Here is a 17,355-nt window from a genome sequence, read left to right as displayed (position 1 = left end):
ATGCAGCTTGACTATATATTACATATGAAATATCATTACTTCCCTTCTGTCCATTTCATATATGCATAAACTATCATGACTAAATAATTATCATCAACTACTACAGGTTATAAAATAAACCATAACTATATAACATAGCTATAAGTCACTGTTGCTCCTTCTTAAGCTCGCCTTGCTAGCTTGTCTTTAACCATATACTGACTTTTTAGCTACTTTAATAACGCTTATTTATTTATTCTTTATTGAGATCCTGATTAGCCTTCACAAAGTGGTTGATAGCCTTTTTGGGGTCCAAATAAAAAATATATAAATAAACATATAAATATATACAGTAATATTTGTAGCTACTAATCCAGAATATAGGTTTAGCAGTCCCAAGTCTCAGTTTTTCAACTATTTACACATTCATATCATAAAAGACATTTCTTTGTGTTTCTCCCACCCGTTAATTCATAATATCAATTTCAGTGCCGCAGCTTATCAGTACAGCAATATACACAAAGTTTAAACTTTACCTTCCAGGAAACTTTGATGCTCTGTGGGGAGGTTGGCTCCAGAGTGACATCCTGTGGTGGCCCGTCAGGAGCTGCAAATAAAGCACATCATTCAATATGACTGCATGCCTATGTTTAAATTGAAGAGATGATCCACCACTGAGAGAGCAAGTCACTTTTTATCGTATTCAATTTCACTAGATGGTGGTGTTGAGTTAAGAATGTATTTTCCTTCACACTCTTATACAGTACCATGCAGTTTCCACCTCAACTTAATAAAAAAAATAAAAAACGTGTTTAATCATCAACGTTAACCTTTAAAATAATGTGAGAAATGATACATGTTTTATTTAATTAGAAGTTTATGACTTTATTTTAGCAATGAATCTAGTAAAATGGGGCATTTTAATGTGCCGGTATGTCTGTGGGGGGATCATTATAGGCAATAGAAGATAAGTGAACACTGATAGAGCTGACTAAAAGCAACAGTGAACTGATCTGTTTCCCCAGATATTAAAGATGATGGCCTCCATTTCAAACAACCATAAAATAATTATGTGCAAGATGGCTCAACAGGTTTGAGGGCCAGGAGGAGGAAATTGCCACTAAACCTGAGGAGTTTATTTCCAAACCAGCATTCGGACAGTTTAAATTCTTTACAGAGCAGAGTTGAAGTATTAAAATGTGTGTTTTGAAGAAAGTGGAATTTTTTTTTTGTACTACGAAAAATAATTTCAGCTGCACCATAGTTTGACTAATTACATGTACCTCCTTATTGTTTGCAGTGTTCAGATCCTTTTCAGTAACAATGTTACTGTAATGTTACTATAGACTTTATACTAAAATTAGGCAAAACTGTGAAAAATGCATTTAAAATGTCATATGACAGTGTTTCCACAGGACTCATGAGAAGCTCAGTTACCTGCTTCATCAGTAGTGATGGTGAGCTCGTTGCTAGGGTTGCTATTGCCGATGATGTTCTTGGCGACCATGCGGATGTTGTAAGTGGAGGAAGGGTGGAGGTCAATAATCGTGGCCTGGTTGAGCTGCGGTGACACATCTTTGGTTACCTGGGCTGATAGCCATGACGCTAGAAGAAACAGAGGGGGAGAAAAGACTGTTAGGAATGGATAGTAACATTTCACATTTCTTATTTCTGGATTGCTTGTTTGCTGTGTAACTCAGTAATTGTAACATAGACATAACAGGTTATCTCTTCAACTTGTGTCTACCTGATTTGTTCTTGCACTCAATATCATATCCTGTGATGGGGCTGTTGCCATCAAAGCCCATGGTCCAGCGGAGGGCTATGGTCCGATCTTTAACCTCCCGGATCTCCACCTCTGGAGGGTCGGGTGGTTCTGAGGAAAAGTGTGAACACAACAGAGTTATAGCAGTAGTCATGAAAGAGAACTGGATGGCAGGCAGACCAGACAGATGCATCAGTTTTACTCTGTCTGTGATTTCCCCAGTAGGAGATTAAGGATAGCTCTGCAAAGAGTGTTACACTGTGCAGAAATTAAATTAATACATGAATAAATTAAGTAATAAATGACAGAAAACTTTACTACTCCTGGAGGGAGTCTTACCTTGCACTGTCAGCTGTATGATGCCTCGATCCTCACCGAAGGAGTTGATGGCATGACAGGAGAAGAAACCAGAGTCCTCACGAACGGTTGGCATAATCTACAGAGAGACAAACCATATGCAGAACATTAGGGTGGGCAGAGAATCTAAAATTATGTTTAATGCTCAGTGATTTTTCAAAAAGGAGGACGGGCAGTGTACTCAACTTCAATATTCTTATCCTGACTCATGATGGACATTTAACTACTAAATTATCAAAAAGCACAGACTCCTTTACAATACTGCATTACACATGTACTCATTCATACTGTGTTTTAATAAGCATTGAATTAAACTGAAAATAAGCTCTTTAATATTTTGTACTCTACTTGAAGATTTTAAGATGATGTGAGTATTCAAGCCAGTTTTTCTTTTGCCATGCCTAACCTACTCTTTCTCCCTCTCTGCTTTCCATCTTTAAAGATAATAGATAAAAAGGACTGAAGGTTGTGCGCTCATTATAAAACTAGATTGAAAACATGTTTGCATGGCAGTGAAACTGAGCACTCACCACCAGCGTAGAGACGACTTCATCAGCCACCTCTTTAACAGTGACCACATATCGGCTGGTCTCCGGGTTGATGATGCGTTCTTCTTTCTCCCAGCGCACCATTATGGGTTTCTCCCCGTGAGCAATGCAGCTCATCCTCTTCTCCTCGCCCTGTGTAGCCAGAGTGGTGTTGGGGTAGGAGGTGATCATGGCTGGGACTAGATGGAGGGGACAGAGGTTTAGGGGAGAGAGTAGGAAGAGCAAGATTAAAAACAACGGATGTGAATAAAGATGTTATTAGAATCAAATATTACCTTTTTTAAACAGTATATTTACTTTCCCTTCCACCAAGGACCACTTTGGAATAATTTCTTTCATTGTGCCATGTGTAAAACGTTTTATTCCAAAATAAAATAAATAAAATCATATTTTGAAAAACATAGCACATATGCATTTTCTAACTGTGTTTCCTGTCTTATACTGAGAAAACTCCTTTTTTCTGACAATTATGACAACCATTTAAACACTCCTGGGACCATCAGGAACTCATGTTTGAGTCAACCTGTCTCTCACAATACTTAGAGATTGAAACTGAGCCCTTCAGGTAAGCCTGCGCCTGCTTTGATTATGACAGTGAATGGTAACGTGCTGTTTTCTGAGGATGAGGTGGAGGAACTGAGAAGAAAGTGGTGACTCCTGACTGAACTCCCAGCAGTCTGAGCGTGGAGCCAGTCTGGCTCTATGCCGTAACCGCACACCAGGCTCATTAGCAACACATATAGCCTGCGTGTGTGTGTGTGTGTGTGTGTGTGTGTGTGTGTGCGTGTGTGTGCGTGTCTCGTTTTGCAGAACCAGTATCTGTTGTACATGTCTCTCACCGACACTACTCACAGTCTGTACTCACACTCACACTGTTCTCATACTCACACTTTCTTTCATTCTGTCCTTTTCTCTCTACTACATGAAGCAGTCTCCCAATAATGACACTCACAGAGACTTTCAGGTGCTATTCACAGTATAATTATCTCTAAAGTGTGAAGCTCCTGAGTGGAAATACTCTATATTAACTTCTGCAGTTTGAGCAGACTGAATGAAAATGTTAATCTTTATTAATGTGGACATTATCTTAATTATTATTACAGACATTGCAGGTAAAAGAATACAAATGATCTGATTTCTGCCAGCTGGCTTATAAACTTGAGGCAATTTGAGTGAGTCAAAGCTAATTGAAATGTGTAGGAATCCATTCAAAGCTCAATGCACTTTGAAGATGGTCAAAAAAAGGCAGGCAAGTTTAAATTACAGTAACTGAGAAAATATTGTGTGGAACATATTTCAACATTAACAAATCCAATAATGTTGCTTCCTTAAAATGCAGAAAAATTAGAGTAAAATTACAATGGCCACTATAATAATCTACTAATGTGTTATGTCTTTCTAAACAAACCAGATTTTAATTCATTACAGGAATGCATTCGTTAGCAGACAACAATCATCAGAATACAGTGAAAAACATCACAGCCAAAATAGACTCCTCAAATTGCTTGTTTTATCTGACCAACAGTCCAAATGCTAAGATATTCAATTTACAATGATTTCCCTATTTTTGCTTGATAAATAACTTAAAGCTACATTGACGTTTTGGCCACTTGGGGGCAGTGGAACCAAGTTATAAACACAACACTGACATATTATCACCCTATTAAGTTGATTTGGAACATGTTAGCAAACAGTTGGAGCAACATTATCATTGTTTTGGAGTGGTTATTTTTTGTGTCCACCTGACAAATGTGATACCAATATTCACTCTCCTTTTAGATCTGTTTTGGTCTCCACCAACTCCTGAGTAAAATGTTTGTCTCTCTTTACTTTACTTTGTTTAATGTAGTGTGTTTTATTGCTTTTTTGCCAAAACAGCTACCAGCTGCGGCAATAAAATATGAGCCATTTGATCCATTGTTACTATGTTGTGTGATCAGTCAATTATTTTTTATTTACATTAGACAGGTCAGTGTTTAGTACCATATGTTTATTAGAAGGTTTCCAGTATATGTAAATATGTGCTATGGTGAATACTGTGTCATTGAAAAGGACAGTAGTGGCAGCTACATGTGGCAGATACTTGTGTAGTAGAGGTTGGAGGCCCTCTCTTCCAAGAAGAGATGAAATTTGTGGGTTTGAGTCAGTGTTTGAATGTCTGTACACTCCTGAATAAAGTCTGTGTGCATGTGTATGTGTATGACTGTTATACTGTGCGTGCATATGTATGAATGTGAGTGCATGAGAGCGGCTGTGTCTGGGGGAGCTAAGTGGGCGAGCACAGAGAGCGGAAAAGACTTGTGCTCATGACACATCTCAGCCACACTACACGATGGAGGAGCGAGAGAGAGCATGTACCCCTGCAGCGCTAACTATGATCCCTCTCCCTTGTTCTCTCACTCCATCTCCCTCCTCAGGCTCCCACCAGGACAGCGATGATTTAATGATGAGAGAGACCACTTTGATTATTCATACGCAGCAGACAAGTGCACCGGCCGTACTGTTGTCTCATACAGACACACACGCATTCGAACATATACTGACATGCACGAATAACGACAGACGCACTCACACATCCATGCACATTCTGAAATACACAAACAAAGACAAATACAGAGATACTGTAGAAATACTGACAAGATAAAGAAAAAAACATAAGGATGCACATGCACAAACAAATGCAAACCAAAACAGAAGCAATGGCACACACAAACAACCAAAAACACTATTTAGAAATATACACATGCCTCCCCTCACACACAGCATTCTCCTGGGTCAAAACAGTATTTGTAGCAAACTTTGTAACCATTTGTTTTGGCTTCACACAGGCGCTAGTCTGGTACATATTGCTTGTATTAGAAGTGCCAAGAAGGTTAGACAATCACGAGTCAATTAGTCAAGTACTTGAATTTATAATGATTCACTTGTTATTGTGTACTGGTGTGAATGGCAAATTGCCCTGATGTGTTAAACCATACCCATTCTGCAGCACAAGCACAATGCTACTGATTATTTCTTGCTCTGTTGTTATTTATTATTTCAATGGTACAAAATATATAGATGTATCTACATTGCACAAGAGCTGCACACTTTTGTATTAGAGCCTAATGGATTCAGATTTTTTAAGTCTGATTCCGATGTTTTAGAGTTTAAACAAGAGTCTGAAGCTGCTCAAGCAGCTCTGTGATGTACTTTAGCGCTGCTTTGAGCTTAATGCTAACATCAGCTTGCTAACAAGCTCACAATGACAATGCTAACATTCTGATGTTTAGCAGGTCTAATGTTTACCACGAAGCTAGCGTGGCTTAGCTCAAACATATCTTAACGCTGATACTATTATATCTGTAATAAGCTAATATCTGACAATAATATCAGCTGTGTATCAGTCGGTCTCTGTGTGCTGTAAATTAAAAAACAAGAGAGTTAACGAGCACATACACACACAAACACAAATCTTACACAGCAACGCCCCCTCGCAAACAAATGAACACATACAGACTCCTTCAACATGTTTCTGACTTTTTTCTCACAGTTAGAGCTGGGCGATATGGGACAAATCAAAATCTATATTTTTGACCAAATACCTCGATATCGATATTGTAGGGTTGACAGTTGGTGCTTTCACAAAATATGCACACTTGAGATTTTTGATAAATAATCATCAGTTATGTTGATATAATAACTATGTGGGTAAAGGCAAATAATAGAACAGCTAGAACAGTCTGGTGTGTTCAGAAAAATACATGACTTTACTGTAATGCAGCCTTTAAAACCAGGAAAAGACAACACTTGTGTCATATCAGGATATTACGATATCCAAAATTTAAGATATCTAGCCTCATATATTGATATAATATCGATATATTGCCCAGCCCTAATCACAGTACATTTCCTTTTATGATGCAGCCAACAAAAATCAAGGGGGATACTTGTATGTGTGCTAGTGTCACATATGAGGCCTGTGCACGTGTGTGCATATGTGCACCCTCAATGCCCGCCCACCCCGACATGATTAAATGTGTCAGACTGGGGAATGCCAACATTTAAACCTAATCTCTTATTCACTCGCAGCCCCTACCTCTCCCTCGATCCCCATACCATCATCCCCCTTCCCACTGCCCCTGCACAGGAAATCACTGATTTATTTTGCATGGCAACTATGAATTTTAAGTGAGTCCTATTAAAAGAGTCTTCCCAGCCCGTTCTCTAAATGTTATTGCTCCTTAACAGGGGCTATTTTCTCCATCTAAATATGAGGCCTTGGCAGTGGAAGTTAACATCGACAAAGCTTGTGTTTGCTCATCGAAAGAGAAAGGGCACGCGATGACAGCACGCAAGACTCAGCACTGTGTGTATGTGTGTATTTCTTTCTGTATGAAATTGTGTTGTATTAGAATATTCGTCATTTATGTTCATATGTATGAGCACATGCTTGTCTATATGAATATGCATATATGAATACATATATCTGTGACCTTGTATGTGTGAGTGTGTGAGTGTGTGTGCGTGTGTGTGTGCGTGTGTGAATGAAACATACTAAATGTCCGTGTATTTAAGATGTCATGTAGACTGCAGTATCTAAAATGTTCAGCGATCTTGGTCGTGCATCAGTGGCCCGGGCTGAGGTGAGGCCACTCACTCGCTTCCTCCTCCTCCTCTCATCTCTATGCATCTGCCGTGCAGCACTTGCAGGGCCCCGGGCTAAACCTATTCTTTTTGATAGCCCATAATTGCTTGGTTGATGTATATTTTTTAATATCCAGCGATATTACAGGGTCCTGGTAATAAAACACGGTGGGTAGAGGATAAAGTGTGAGTGGGAAGAATGGAGAGAAGGGAGAAAGAAAGCTGAGGGGGAAAAGGAGGGGGACAAAGACAGGAGGTGAGGGACTGAACAATGTGGAGGAGGCTTTACTCTTACCAAGATGGGTCATCAGCAGAGACATGCGGGTTAAATCTTGTATAATAATAAAATTCCAAGTTACCAAATGACCGTGGTGGTGAAACTGTCTTAAGCATTTGCAGATGGAATTAGAGATCAAACAATTATTTGTATGTATAATTTTTCAAGCAGAATTGCTAAATGTGTTGATATGCCTGTCAAGTTATTTTTTCTTGACGGCCCATAACAGAGGTAGACGAAAGCAGCTTCGCATTTACAGCCAGCGAACATCAAATCTGCCGGTTACAGTAACACGCTGGCAGATTTGATCAGTTGTAGCTAGCTAGATAATTAAGCTAACGTTGACTACATTAATAGTCAAATGCAATGTCTGAGTTTTTAATGTTTTCAGCTGACTCGTTTTAAAATGAGAACCTTGTAATGATGTCTTAGCACTTGATGGCTACATGCTGTACATGATATGATGCTAAAAGATTTATGCTAAAGCCACATGCAAGCTAGTTGTCCAGACATGCTCACTTTTCCCTGTTACGCTAGAGTAGATACCGTACACCTACTGCTTAATCCATTCCACACACATTTGCTCTTTTGTTTTTAGAGAGGATAAATACACAACCCTGCCGCCTTATACGAACAAGCAGAACAATTTTGTCACTTTACAGGATTCACTATGTTGACATTGTGAATGATTTAGAAAGAGGATTTACAGCAAAACATGCACAGAGACGCGGAGGAGCAGCATACACGGTTGATGTATTTAAATTAGGGCTGTCAAAATAACGCGTTAATTTCGATTAATTAATCTGAGAAAAAATAACGCGTTAAAAAATTAACGCAGATTAAGCCATTCCATATTGACATTTGCATACAGACGAAAATCTGGTGCCACTGATATGTCTGCGCTTCTCTCTGCAGCTCTGAAACAGACGTTACAGGAAACACAAACCCCGCTGCACGTGACGCTAGTTAACACAATAGTCAACAGCAGCTAACGTTAGCCTACCGCTAGCTAGTAGCTGGATTAAACACGGTTAAAATGCTGACAGCTAACGCTAAACGGTGTAAAGTGTGACTGTGTTTTACTGTAGAGGATTCAACACCGGGATGTAACAATCTGCAGCTGCCGTCGGAGAAACAACACAACCGGTGCGTTCAATGAAACTGGTAAACTACAGCCTCGTGGTGCATTTGAAGTTATTGTAAATGTCCTTTTCCTATCTGGTTGTTGTTTTTGTCGTTCAACAGAAATTTACTAGTGAAATAAGTTATTGTTATTGTTATACATTTTTATTAAATCATTTAATTTTGACCATATGGCCTTAGCAATAAACAAGCCGTTCTTTGATGTCACCAACTGTTGTACCCTTTTTTTTTTTCTTTTCTTTTTTTACTTTCTTAAAAAGTATCGGTTCAGGCACCGTTAATTATGTCTGCGATTAATTAATCACAGAGCATGTAATTAATTAGATTACATTTTTTAATCGATTGACAGCCCTAATTTAAATGTTACTCTAATATTCATCTGAGATTAAGACTATTTTGTTAGAAGAGTCAAGAGTCAGATTCAATGAAGCTAAAAAAAAATCTGTAAATGGTAAATAAATGCAGGCTTTGTTGTTGGCAGTGGGGGATTTAGACACTTGGAGGACTTACACAGCTGCCAGCAAATGAACAAGGGTATAAAATGAAACAAATAATGTGTTATTTAACTTTTTAATCTTTCTTTCATTGCTGGAAATGTAAGAAACAAAGACAGCCAGAGAGTGCATGCACAAAAGAAGCATGCGGACTGCTCATCCCCTGAGCCCCTTCGTCGGCTTCTAATTGAAGTATTGACGGATTTAAATGAGGCTGAAATGCACTCAAGAGTTCCAGCGACTCATAACATGCACATGCACCCACACGCACCCACCCACCCACCCACACACACACACACACACACACACACACACACACACACACACACACACACACACACACACACACACACACAAAATCACACACGGTGCATGCAAGCAGACTGAACACAATGCACCATGAATGGATACACAAATAAAAACCGATGTAATTGCAAACACACATGCAAAAAGTAAAATATACCTAAAGTTTGTTATGCTTAAACATGAAAAGAAATGTGCACACAAACACACATACAAACATAGAGAAATGGACATTATGGTGTTGGAGCACAGTAATGGTCCCCCTTTTTTAAACCAGTCATGCGAGTAAGTACACTTTTACAGAAAGCATCTTGAGTGAACGACTACAGTTTGGGGTTTAAAGGGCATGAAATGTGATCTGTTGATGAGTGACAAGCATGTGGCTGAGCCAGCATGTAATGACTGAGCAGCCAATTGCAGCGGAGGAAGAACAGCACAGAGTTTTATCATAGGCCCAATGAACTTACAGCTGTTTCCTGTAATGTGAATTATTCAAGCTGTGAAGATGAAACGTCAATGCTAACTGAATCATAAATGACTTGAAGGTTTTAAATGACACTGCAAGATAAATGTAATTTGGGAGTAAATGGTCAGAGTGTAAAAAAAGAATTGTACTCACATGTTCACATATTCTGGGGATGTCATGATGGCATTGTTAATTGCAAAACAACCAACCAGATACTCAAGCACTAAAGTTAGATTTTGTGATTACTGTGGCAAAATATTACTAAACCTGCAGCAGATTTACTAACACATTTTGGAGTTTGGTATATGGTAATTTGTGGTATTTTCCTATTAATAGCGTGGCTGCAGGAAAAGTGTATTAACTCAGGGATAACTGCAAAAAGTAATGCTGCATGTTTGCAAATAGTAAAAATGATATTCAGAAGTTTTTAACAGCAGGCATTACATGGGACAAAGGCTCAGTAAAATAAATGTGTTTTAATTGTGCATTTAGGACCAAATGTATTGAGATAACAGTAGTTCTGAATAAGATAATTTTATGTTGGGAAAAATTCTATAGTACTTGTAATGTAATTGTACGATTGCATATTTCCTGAAGGCATTTGTAAGGTTAGAAGAAGAGGCTCTGTGCAGGTGTGTCAGAATTGTTCAATAGCAAAAAGAAAAGTTATATAAGAATTTCAGTATTTTTCTGTCAGCAGTAAGAGTAACTGTCAAGCAACGAACTATAGTTTTTGGGTTAATGGGTCCACTTACTATGTACATAACCATGTTCAACTTGTGGTAAGAAAAAAATAATTTGCAATTAAAACTTACAACTCAATTAATTTTCATGAAATGACTTGAAAAAAAGCATGAGCATGTCTTTGATATAAATAATAAAAGCTGTAAATAATGATAGCATTACGGTTCAAGTTAATGAAACTACTAGTTATGAGAAATACGCCTACATTATTTAGCACTAAAGCTGTAAAAATTCCCTTTGATAGAGCCCAGAACAGCATGAAACTAAAGCCTAGAGCGACAGCAGAGTGAGTTCAGTGGGTCAAACCCCATCTCTCTCACACACACACACAGACACATCTCTCTCTCTCCTTTACTGTTAGATGGTACTACTGACTAAGAGCAATGAAACTGAAACTACGCGTGCAATCTCAGTTTACTTCTCACACGCCCCCATTTACCACATCACTACAAGATGTACACCAACAAATCTATATATAGATAAACCACTGCTCTTTATAGATATTTTGGAGTTCATGTCCTTCAAAACCCACACTCAGGGGACTGTCACAGCCAGATCACATCACTAAGTGACCAAAAGACCTACTGGACCAAAAACAAAAAGGTCAGCGAGAAAAGGAGACGATCTGTGCTGTACTTTAGTGCAACAACACTGTTGATTGGATTCCTGATATCATACTTGTTTATGGTGAGTCGTCTCTTTGACGGGCTCATATTGGTATAATGGAGTTCAGTAGATACGGTACAAGCATATCATGAACAAATGCGGTTACCATTTAGTATGTATTTTATATGAGCTAAAACACAATATGTATGACACAACACCTTGTTTGCTTGTAGCTTACTTAAGTTAAGTTCAAATAAAATCAAACATTTCTTAAAAATCAATGTTTAGTGTTCAACATTTCTTAAAAATCAATGTTTAGTGTTTGGACTTAGATATGCTACTGGGAGTTGAGTCTAATGCAAATGCAGCCACAGTGTTTGTTCTCTGCTTGGTAGAAAACGAAAGAAAAAAAGGTTAGTACAGCCATAGGTCAACTGCATAGCAACTGGGTGCTACAGTCAGCAAACTGACCTATGAAAATACAGAGAGCGTGTTCTTCACTGAGCATGTTCTTCTCTGAGCCTGCCGTTGTAGCATTGACGGCTTCACACAGTGGCAGCTCCCAACCTTGTACACTGCAAAGCTTAATTACAGTGACACATGAATATCCATGGCATGCCAGCTGATATTAATGATAACAAGTGCTGATTTATCCAGAAGGAGAGTTCTACAAAAATGATTGTGTTGGCTTCCCATTTTACAGAGAGGTCAGAAGTCAGGGTCAGTTACAACTTTCATCTCATCACTTAAAATGGCAAGTTTAATGTGTGTTCCTTGTAAATGTAAGTCAGGTTCTTGTACAGTACATGTACACGTTTTACACATTTGTGTTCTATGTCTCAGACTTTGGGCTGATGAGGACACAGAAAGAGGAAGAGAGGGAGACAGAGACAGAGAGAGGGCTGCCCGTCAGTGGGGCTCCTCGTGCTCCAGTTTGAAAACAGTAGCACAGAGAAAAATAAGCCCCACTCACATCTGAGCACCATGAGGAGCCACTCCTAGCTCTATGGGGGAGCTACATGCTAATGCCCTCTGGAGGCAGGAGACCTGTGGTCGGGGATATTAACATGCCGACGACTGACAGAAAAACAGTAACATGCTTACATATACTCAGAAACAGGAGAATAAGCTGTGTGCATACAGATAGGTTCGTGCAGAAAAATGCTCAATAACTCCTGGTCCTGTTACTATGAGCATGGACATGAGCATAGCCTCCACTATTTCAACAAATGTACTAAAGGTTTGGTCAGAATCATGACCCCTTTAATGCTTTGCTTAACTTATGAAGTGTTTTTTATTTAGCTGAAGCTCATCATCTGTAAATCTCAGACTCAGTTTGTTCATCATTTGCACAGCTTGTCTATTGAATTTGCTGATGTGAAAATGACTTCCTTTCATTCTTTTACAAAGTTAATGTCTGGCCAATCAACTTTACGAGGAGTATAGCGATCTGTAAAATCCTGCAGCTGGGAATCCTTTTTAATGGCTGCTTGTGGCTGCAGCAGCCCAGACATTAAATACACAATGATTACTGCCCATCAGCTGTTATTGATCGTGCATCAGACGCAGGCTCTTACTTTTGACAGTGAGGTACATGGACTTGCTGACATCAGCTCCCACGTCGTTGCTGACCTTACACAGGTAGAAGCCGCTGTCGTCCTCCAGCACGTGTTTGATTAGCAGTGAACCGTTGCTCAGCAGCTGCACACGAGAGCCGCTGTTCAGTGCGATAGGCTGAAACTGGGGGACGCCCGCACCTGGTAGGAAAAGAAAAGACAAAGGAAAGAGAAAGAGGAAGAGACACTGTAAATAATGAGAAAAAAAATGTACATGTACACAAGACATAATATCCAACTCTATATATATATTCCTACAGTATGTTTAAATGTACACGTGCTTATATGATGATCTGTACTTTTCAGTACAGAAAAAGATGTATAATGCTGATACAGTGCTTATCAGTGAGTTGACCTCCAGTGTGTATATGTGTGTATGTGTGTGTGTGTGTGTGTGTGTGTGTGTGTGTGTGTGTGTGTGTGTGTGTGTGTGTGTGTGTGTGTGTGTGTGTGTGTGTGTGTGTGTGTGTGTGTGTGTGTGTGTGTGCGTGCATTCATTTGACCATTCATCTGTGTTTACAGATTTGATGACAAAGCCTGTCAGATTTAGGGAGGATTGTAAACATGTATTTTAACACCAGGCCTAAATCCTTAAACCACCAAACAGCTGCTAAGCACAGTGAAGCAGGCCGAGCTGCTGTTGTGATGCAATCAGAACAGACATAATGCTCATGTTTAACAAGACAGCAGATTGATGCAGAAGAACAACAGGCAGAAGGAGAGCAAAGCAGAAAGGCCTTGCATTGCTGCTGGCTTTCAACACTGAGACGAGCCAGTGAGATTCAAAGATGTTAACTGTAGCTAGAGGTGGATTTTTTTCTGATTATTTAATCCTGTGTGTGTCAACTCTCTGGAATTATTCTTTGCATTTATGTTTGTTGAATACTAGATCCAGAAGAAATGGCCTTGGTCGAGGACAGACTAATCCTAAAGGAATGGATTTGTCTGGTTTCAGAACAAGACAAGTAATGCTGTGCACGTGTCTTTTCTCAATTCTTAAAAGTCCAATACAACTGACACACTATATATATATATATATATATATATATATATATATATATATATATATATATATATATATATATATGATATATCCATCACTGAAGCATCGTTGAAATAAATGGACTTGGCATCTCTGACATATTCTGGCCTGCTGCCTGCACGTAATTAATACCTATCTTTTAAATAGAAAATGATATAATCACTCTCGTTCTATTGTCAAACAATACAGTATCTCATTCTGCAATGGTGGCCTTAAATCCGTAGGAAATGTCACTGACAATAAATAATAAAGCTAACGTCTTTAGCGCGGTCTGCTCTTATAGTGATGAAAGCGCTATATATATATATATATATATACTGCACTCTGGCTTACAACAAATTAGAATATAGCTTATACCAAGCCACCTACCCTGGATACATTTTCATTGCTTCTTTGCTCTGACTGATATCCTATTACATACATAACAACATATTACAGAGCACCCAGAAAGATGCAAAAAACGGTGGTAAAAATATGTGAGGCTCGAACAAAACACAAAACCAACTTGCGGCCGGGCCAACTGAACCATGGGGCACTTCCTGCTGGATGGGTAAACTACGATTGGGTAGACACACACACACACACACACACACACACACACACACACACACACACACACACACACACACACACATACACTGTTCAGCCTAATCTCTCTGTACTGATCAGTAATGGTCAGACATTACTAATCAGGCATGAGGCTTGCTTGTCTCTAACACACACATGAACGCCCCCACACACTTTTCCAATCAAAGGGTGAAAAACACATCTGATTCTTTCATTCCTTTGATCACGGGGCCTAGTGCACACACACACACACACACACACACACACACACACACACACACACACACACACACACACACACACACACACAAAAACAAATACACACACTCACGCATCACTCTTCATTGGTTGTTGTCCTTCTGTTGGGGAAGCTTTCATCCCTGGTTATATGGATGAGGGAGCAAACACATGGGGCCCCTTTTCATCTGCCCTGCTCTAGTGGCTAAACTCACCTGCTGCCTCCCTGCCTGCATGCGTGTCCGTCTGCTAACACTCTATCTGTATATCTGTCTGTTTTTGCCTCTCTCTCTCTCTCTCTCTCTCTCTCTCTCTCTCTCTCTCTCTCTCTCTCTCTCTCTCTCTCTGATGATTCTCTAATCATGCAGGTGAAACCCTGCAAGCCTCCAACCCCCGGTTTACAGAGCAGATGGCTGTGTGTGTGCTTGTATGTCTATGCATTCACACACACCGATGCTCTGGTTGTGGATGAAGCAAATGGAATCCACTCTCCTTCAAAAGCACTACTACAGCACTCACTTTCAGCTCACCTTTAAGGAACACAACCTGAGACCAAGGTGTAGCCCTGCTAGCTGCACACAAAGCTGCACTGTAGTTGGCAAAATGATCATCATATGATAACTCTTGAAAATTGATTGCAGTTTGTCTTGTGAGTGTTAAACATAGTGTGAATTATACCACTATATCCATTAAATTTGGGGTTAATTACCTTAAATGATGAACTTCCATGTTTGATTGTTTTACAAGCACTTTGTATTATTACGAGCCAATATATTGGAGCTATTCCAGAGCATCCTGGTGACTCAGGAGACCAAAGTCTGCTTTCTCATTCTGTGAGTTTAAATTCGAGAGTGAAATTTGCTTTTAATTCCAAATGATAATTCATGCTGTGTTTAATGTACCTTTGGAGTGTTCCCATACAATGGTGGGTGGTGGGTAGCCTTCAGCTGAGCAGTTCAGAGTCACAGTTTTCCCATAGATCCCATCTTGATCCTCAGGCTGAACCACAAACTGAGGAGGAACTGTACATACACATAAAGTAACAGTCAACATTGATTCATTACTTTTTTTTGGGTGTCTTTATTATGCTTGTAGCTGAGGTACACTACACCAGTCGATTTTACCTTCAGCCAGACAGGAGGCTCTAATAAGTGATGTTTGGCACTGCAGGGATTGCTTAAAATGAAAACCTGCACACATACTACAGATTATAGTAGTCCACTAGGTGCCATTAGATATATAATATGTTCCTTTGTGTTTTCTCACCTCGAACAATGAGCTGACTCTGGTGCTCCACTGCAGCAGCCTCGTTGCGGGCGATGCAGGTGTAGTTGCCGTTGTGGTCGGGCGTCAGGTTGGAGATTCGCAGTGAGCTGGTGAAGTCGATGTTGTCCACAGTCACACCCAGGCTGATGGGGATTGGCCGTCCATCTTTTTGCCAGGTGATGTCTAGCGGGCGGTCGCCTGACATGACCACGCAGGGGATGAAGACACGCTGGCCGATGGTGAAACGCTGGAACTCAAAGGGTTGAATGTAGGGAGGGACTGATAGAGGAGGAAAGAGACACAAAGATCAAATGTGATTTCAGCCGTGAGTTTCAAAGACCATCTTAATTCCCTGGATTCTGTGGCAGGTATTGTAATCCTACAATCTTCTAACTATCTTCCTCATCCTATAAAGAGGTCACTGAAGGAACCTAAAAGACCTGAATACCAAAGCATTCTGCAATAATTCCCCATCAATCTCAGACTGGAACATTTAGTCCTTTCAGCACAAGAAGCTATAAGAGCACACAGAAACAGAACAAAAAAAACTTTGAGGTGACTCATTCAGGTTGCTTGGAAAAAGAAACTGAAGTGAACCTGAAGTTTTTCTCTTTGTCTATTAATAATCATCTATTGATCTACTAACCATACTTACTTATTTTCTAGCCTGGCTACTACATCAATCTCCTATTTTCTTTTTTATCCACCCATGTAAAAACCCTGATTGCAGGACTAGTGCATATTCAGAAAAAAACAACAACAAGTGATCAGAGTCAATTTGGCTGCATAATATAATGACACAGTTATACAATAAGATCTATTCAAATTGCTTGCACTCTATTCTCTGGGAAATCTCCAGCCATCACACAAGTCATCTGTGTTTGAGTGTCCAGTGAGTTCAAATAACACTGAAATAAGCAGCACTTTAGCACCTTATTTAATTCACAACAAAGTGGAGATAATGGACTCCAGGGATCCCCAAAGACACTTCCGCATTTTAAGCATGAGCAGAGTAAATTAACAAATGCACTCGCTCACTATAGCACCACTGGGAAATGTTGCTTTATATCATCGCTCTCTCTTTAGTTCTCACTCTCTCTCTCCCTCTGTTTCCCTTGCTCCATTGGTAAGTGTAATATAGTGACAACAACCTAGCATACTGTACAGAGGGAAGGAAATTGGGCATAATGGGGAAGCCCATTTTCATATCACCTATTACATTTGTAAGATCTCAGTGGGGATCAGTCACTCAGCTCTGTAATATCAGTGGCAGTGATACAGTCTTCATTAGGTACCCTGATATACTGTTGGAATATCAG

General features: G+C 39.6%; 1 protein-coding gene across 4 annotated transcripts in view; it reads right to left on the bottom strand.

Moving 5' to 3' along the window:
* The window catches only part of LOC144513061 (cell adhesion molecule DSCAM-like), a 103,487-nt gene that overhangs the window by 19,441 nt on the left and 66,691 nt on the right, over window positions 1-17,355 (bottom strand). For all 4 annotated transcript variants that reach the window (XM_078244129.1, XM_078244139.1, XM_078244143.1 and 1 more), the window contains exons 7-14: window positions 16,037-16,315; window positions 15,673-15,792; window positions 12,886-13,065; window positions 2,632-2,828; window positions 2,084-2,180; window positions 1,727-1,855; window positions 1,417-1,584; window positions 516-586 (exon numbers count right to left, since the gene is read on the bottom strand). In XM_078244129.1, coding sequence (XP_078100255.1) covers window positions 516-586; window positions 1,417-1,584; window positions 1,727-1,855; window positions 2,084-2,180; window positions 2,632-2,828; window positions 12,886-13,065; window positions 15,673-15,792; window positions 16,037-16,315 — 1,241 coding nt within the window. The remainder of the gene's footprint in view (window positions 1-515; window positions 587-1,416; window positions 1,585-1,726; window positions 1,856-2,083; window positions 2,181-2,631; window positions 2,829-12,885; window positions 13,066-15,672; window positions 15,793-16,036; window positions 16,316-17,355) is intronic.

The sequence above is a fragment of the Sander vitreus genome, chromosome 3 (assembly GCF_031162955.1).
Source record: "Sander vitreus isolate 19-12246 chromosome 3, sanVit1, whole genome shotgun sequence".
Classification (NCBI taxonomy): Eukaryota; Metazoa; Chordata; class Actinopteri; order Perciformes; family Percidae; genus Sander; species Sander vitreus.
Note: the sequence above shows the minus strand (reverse complement) of the source record. Positions and strands in the feature narration are given on the sequence as shown.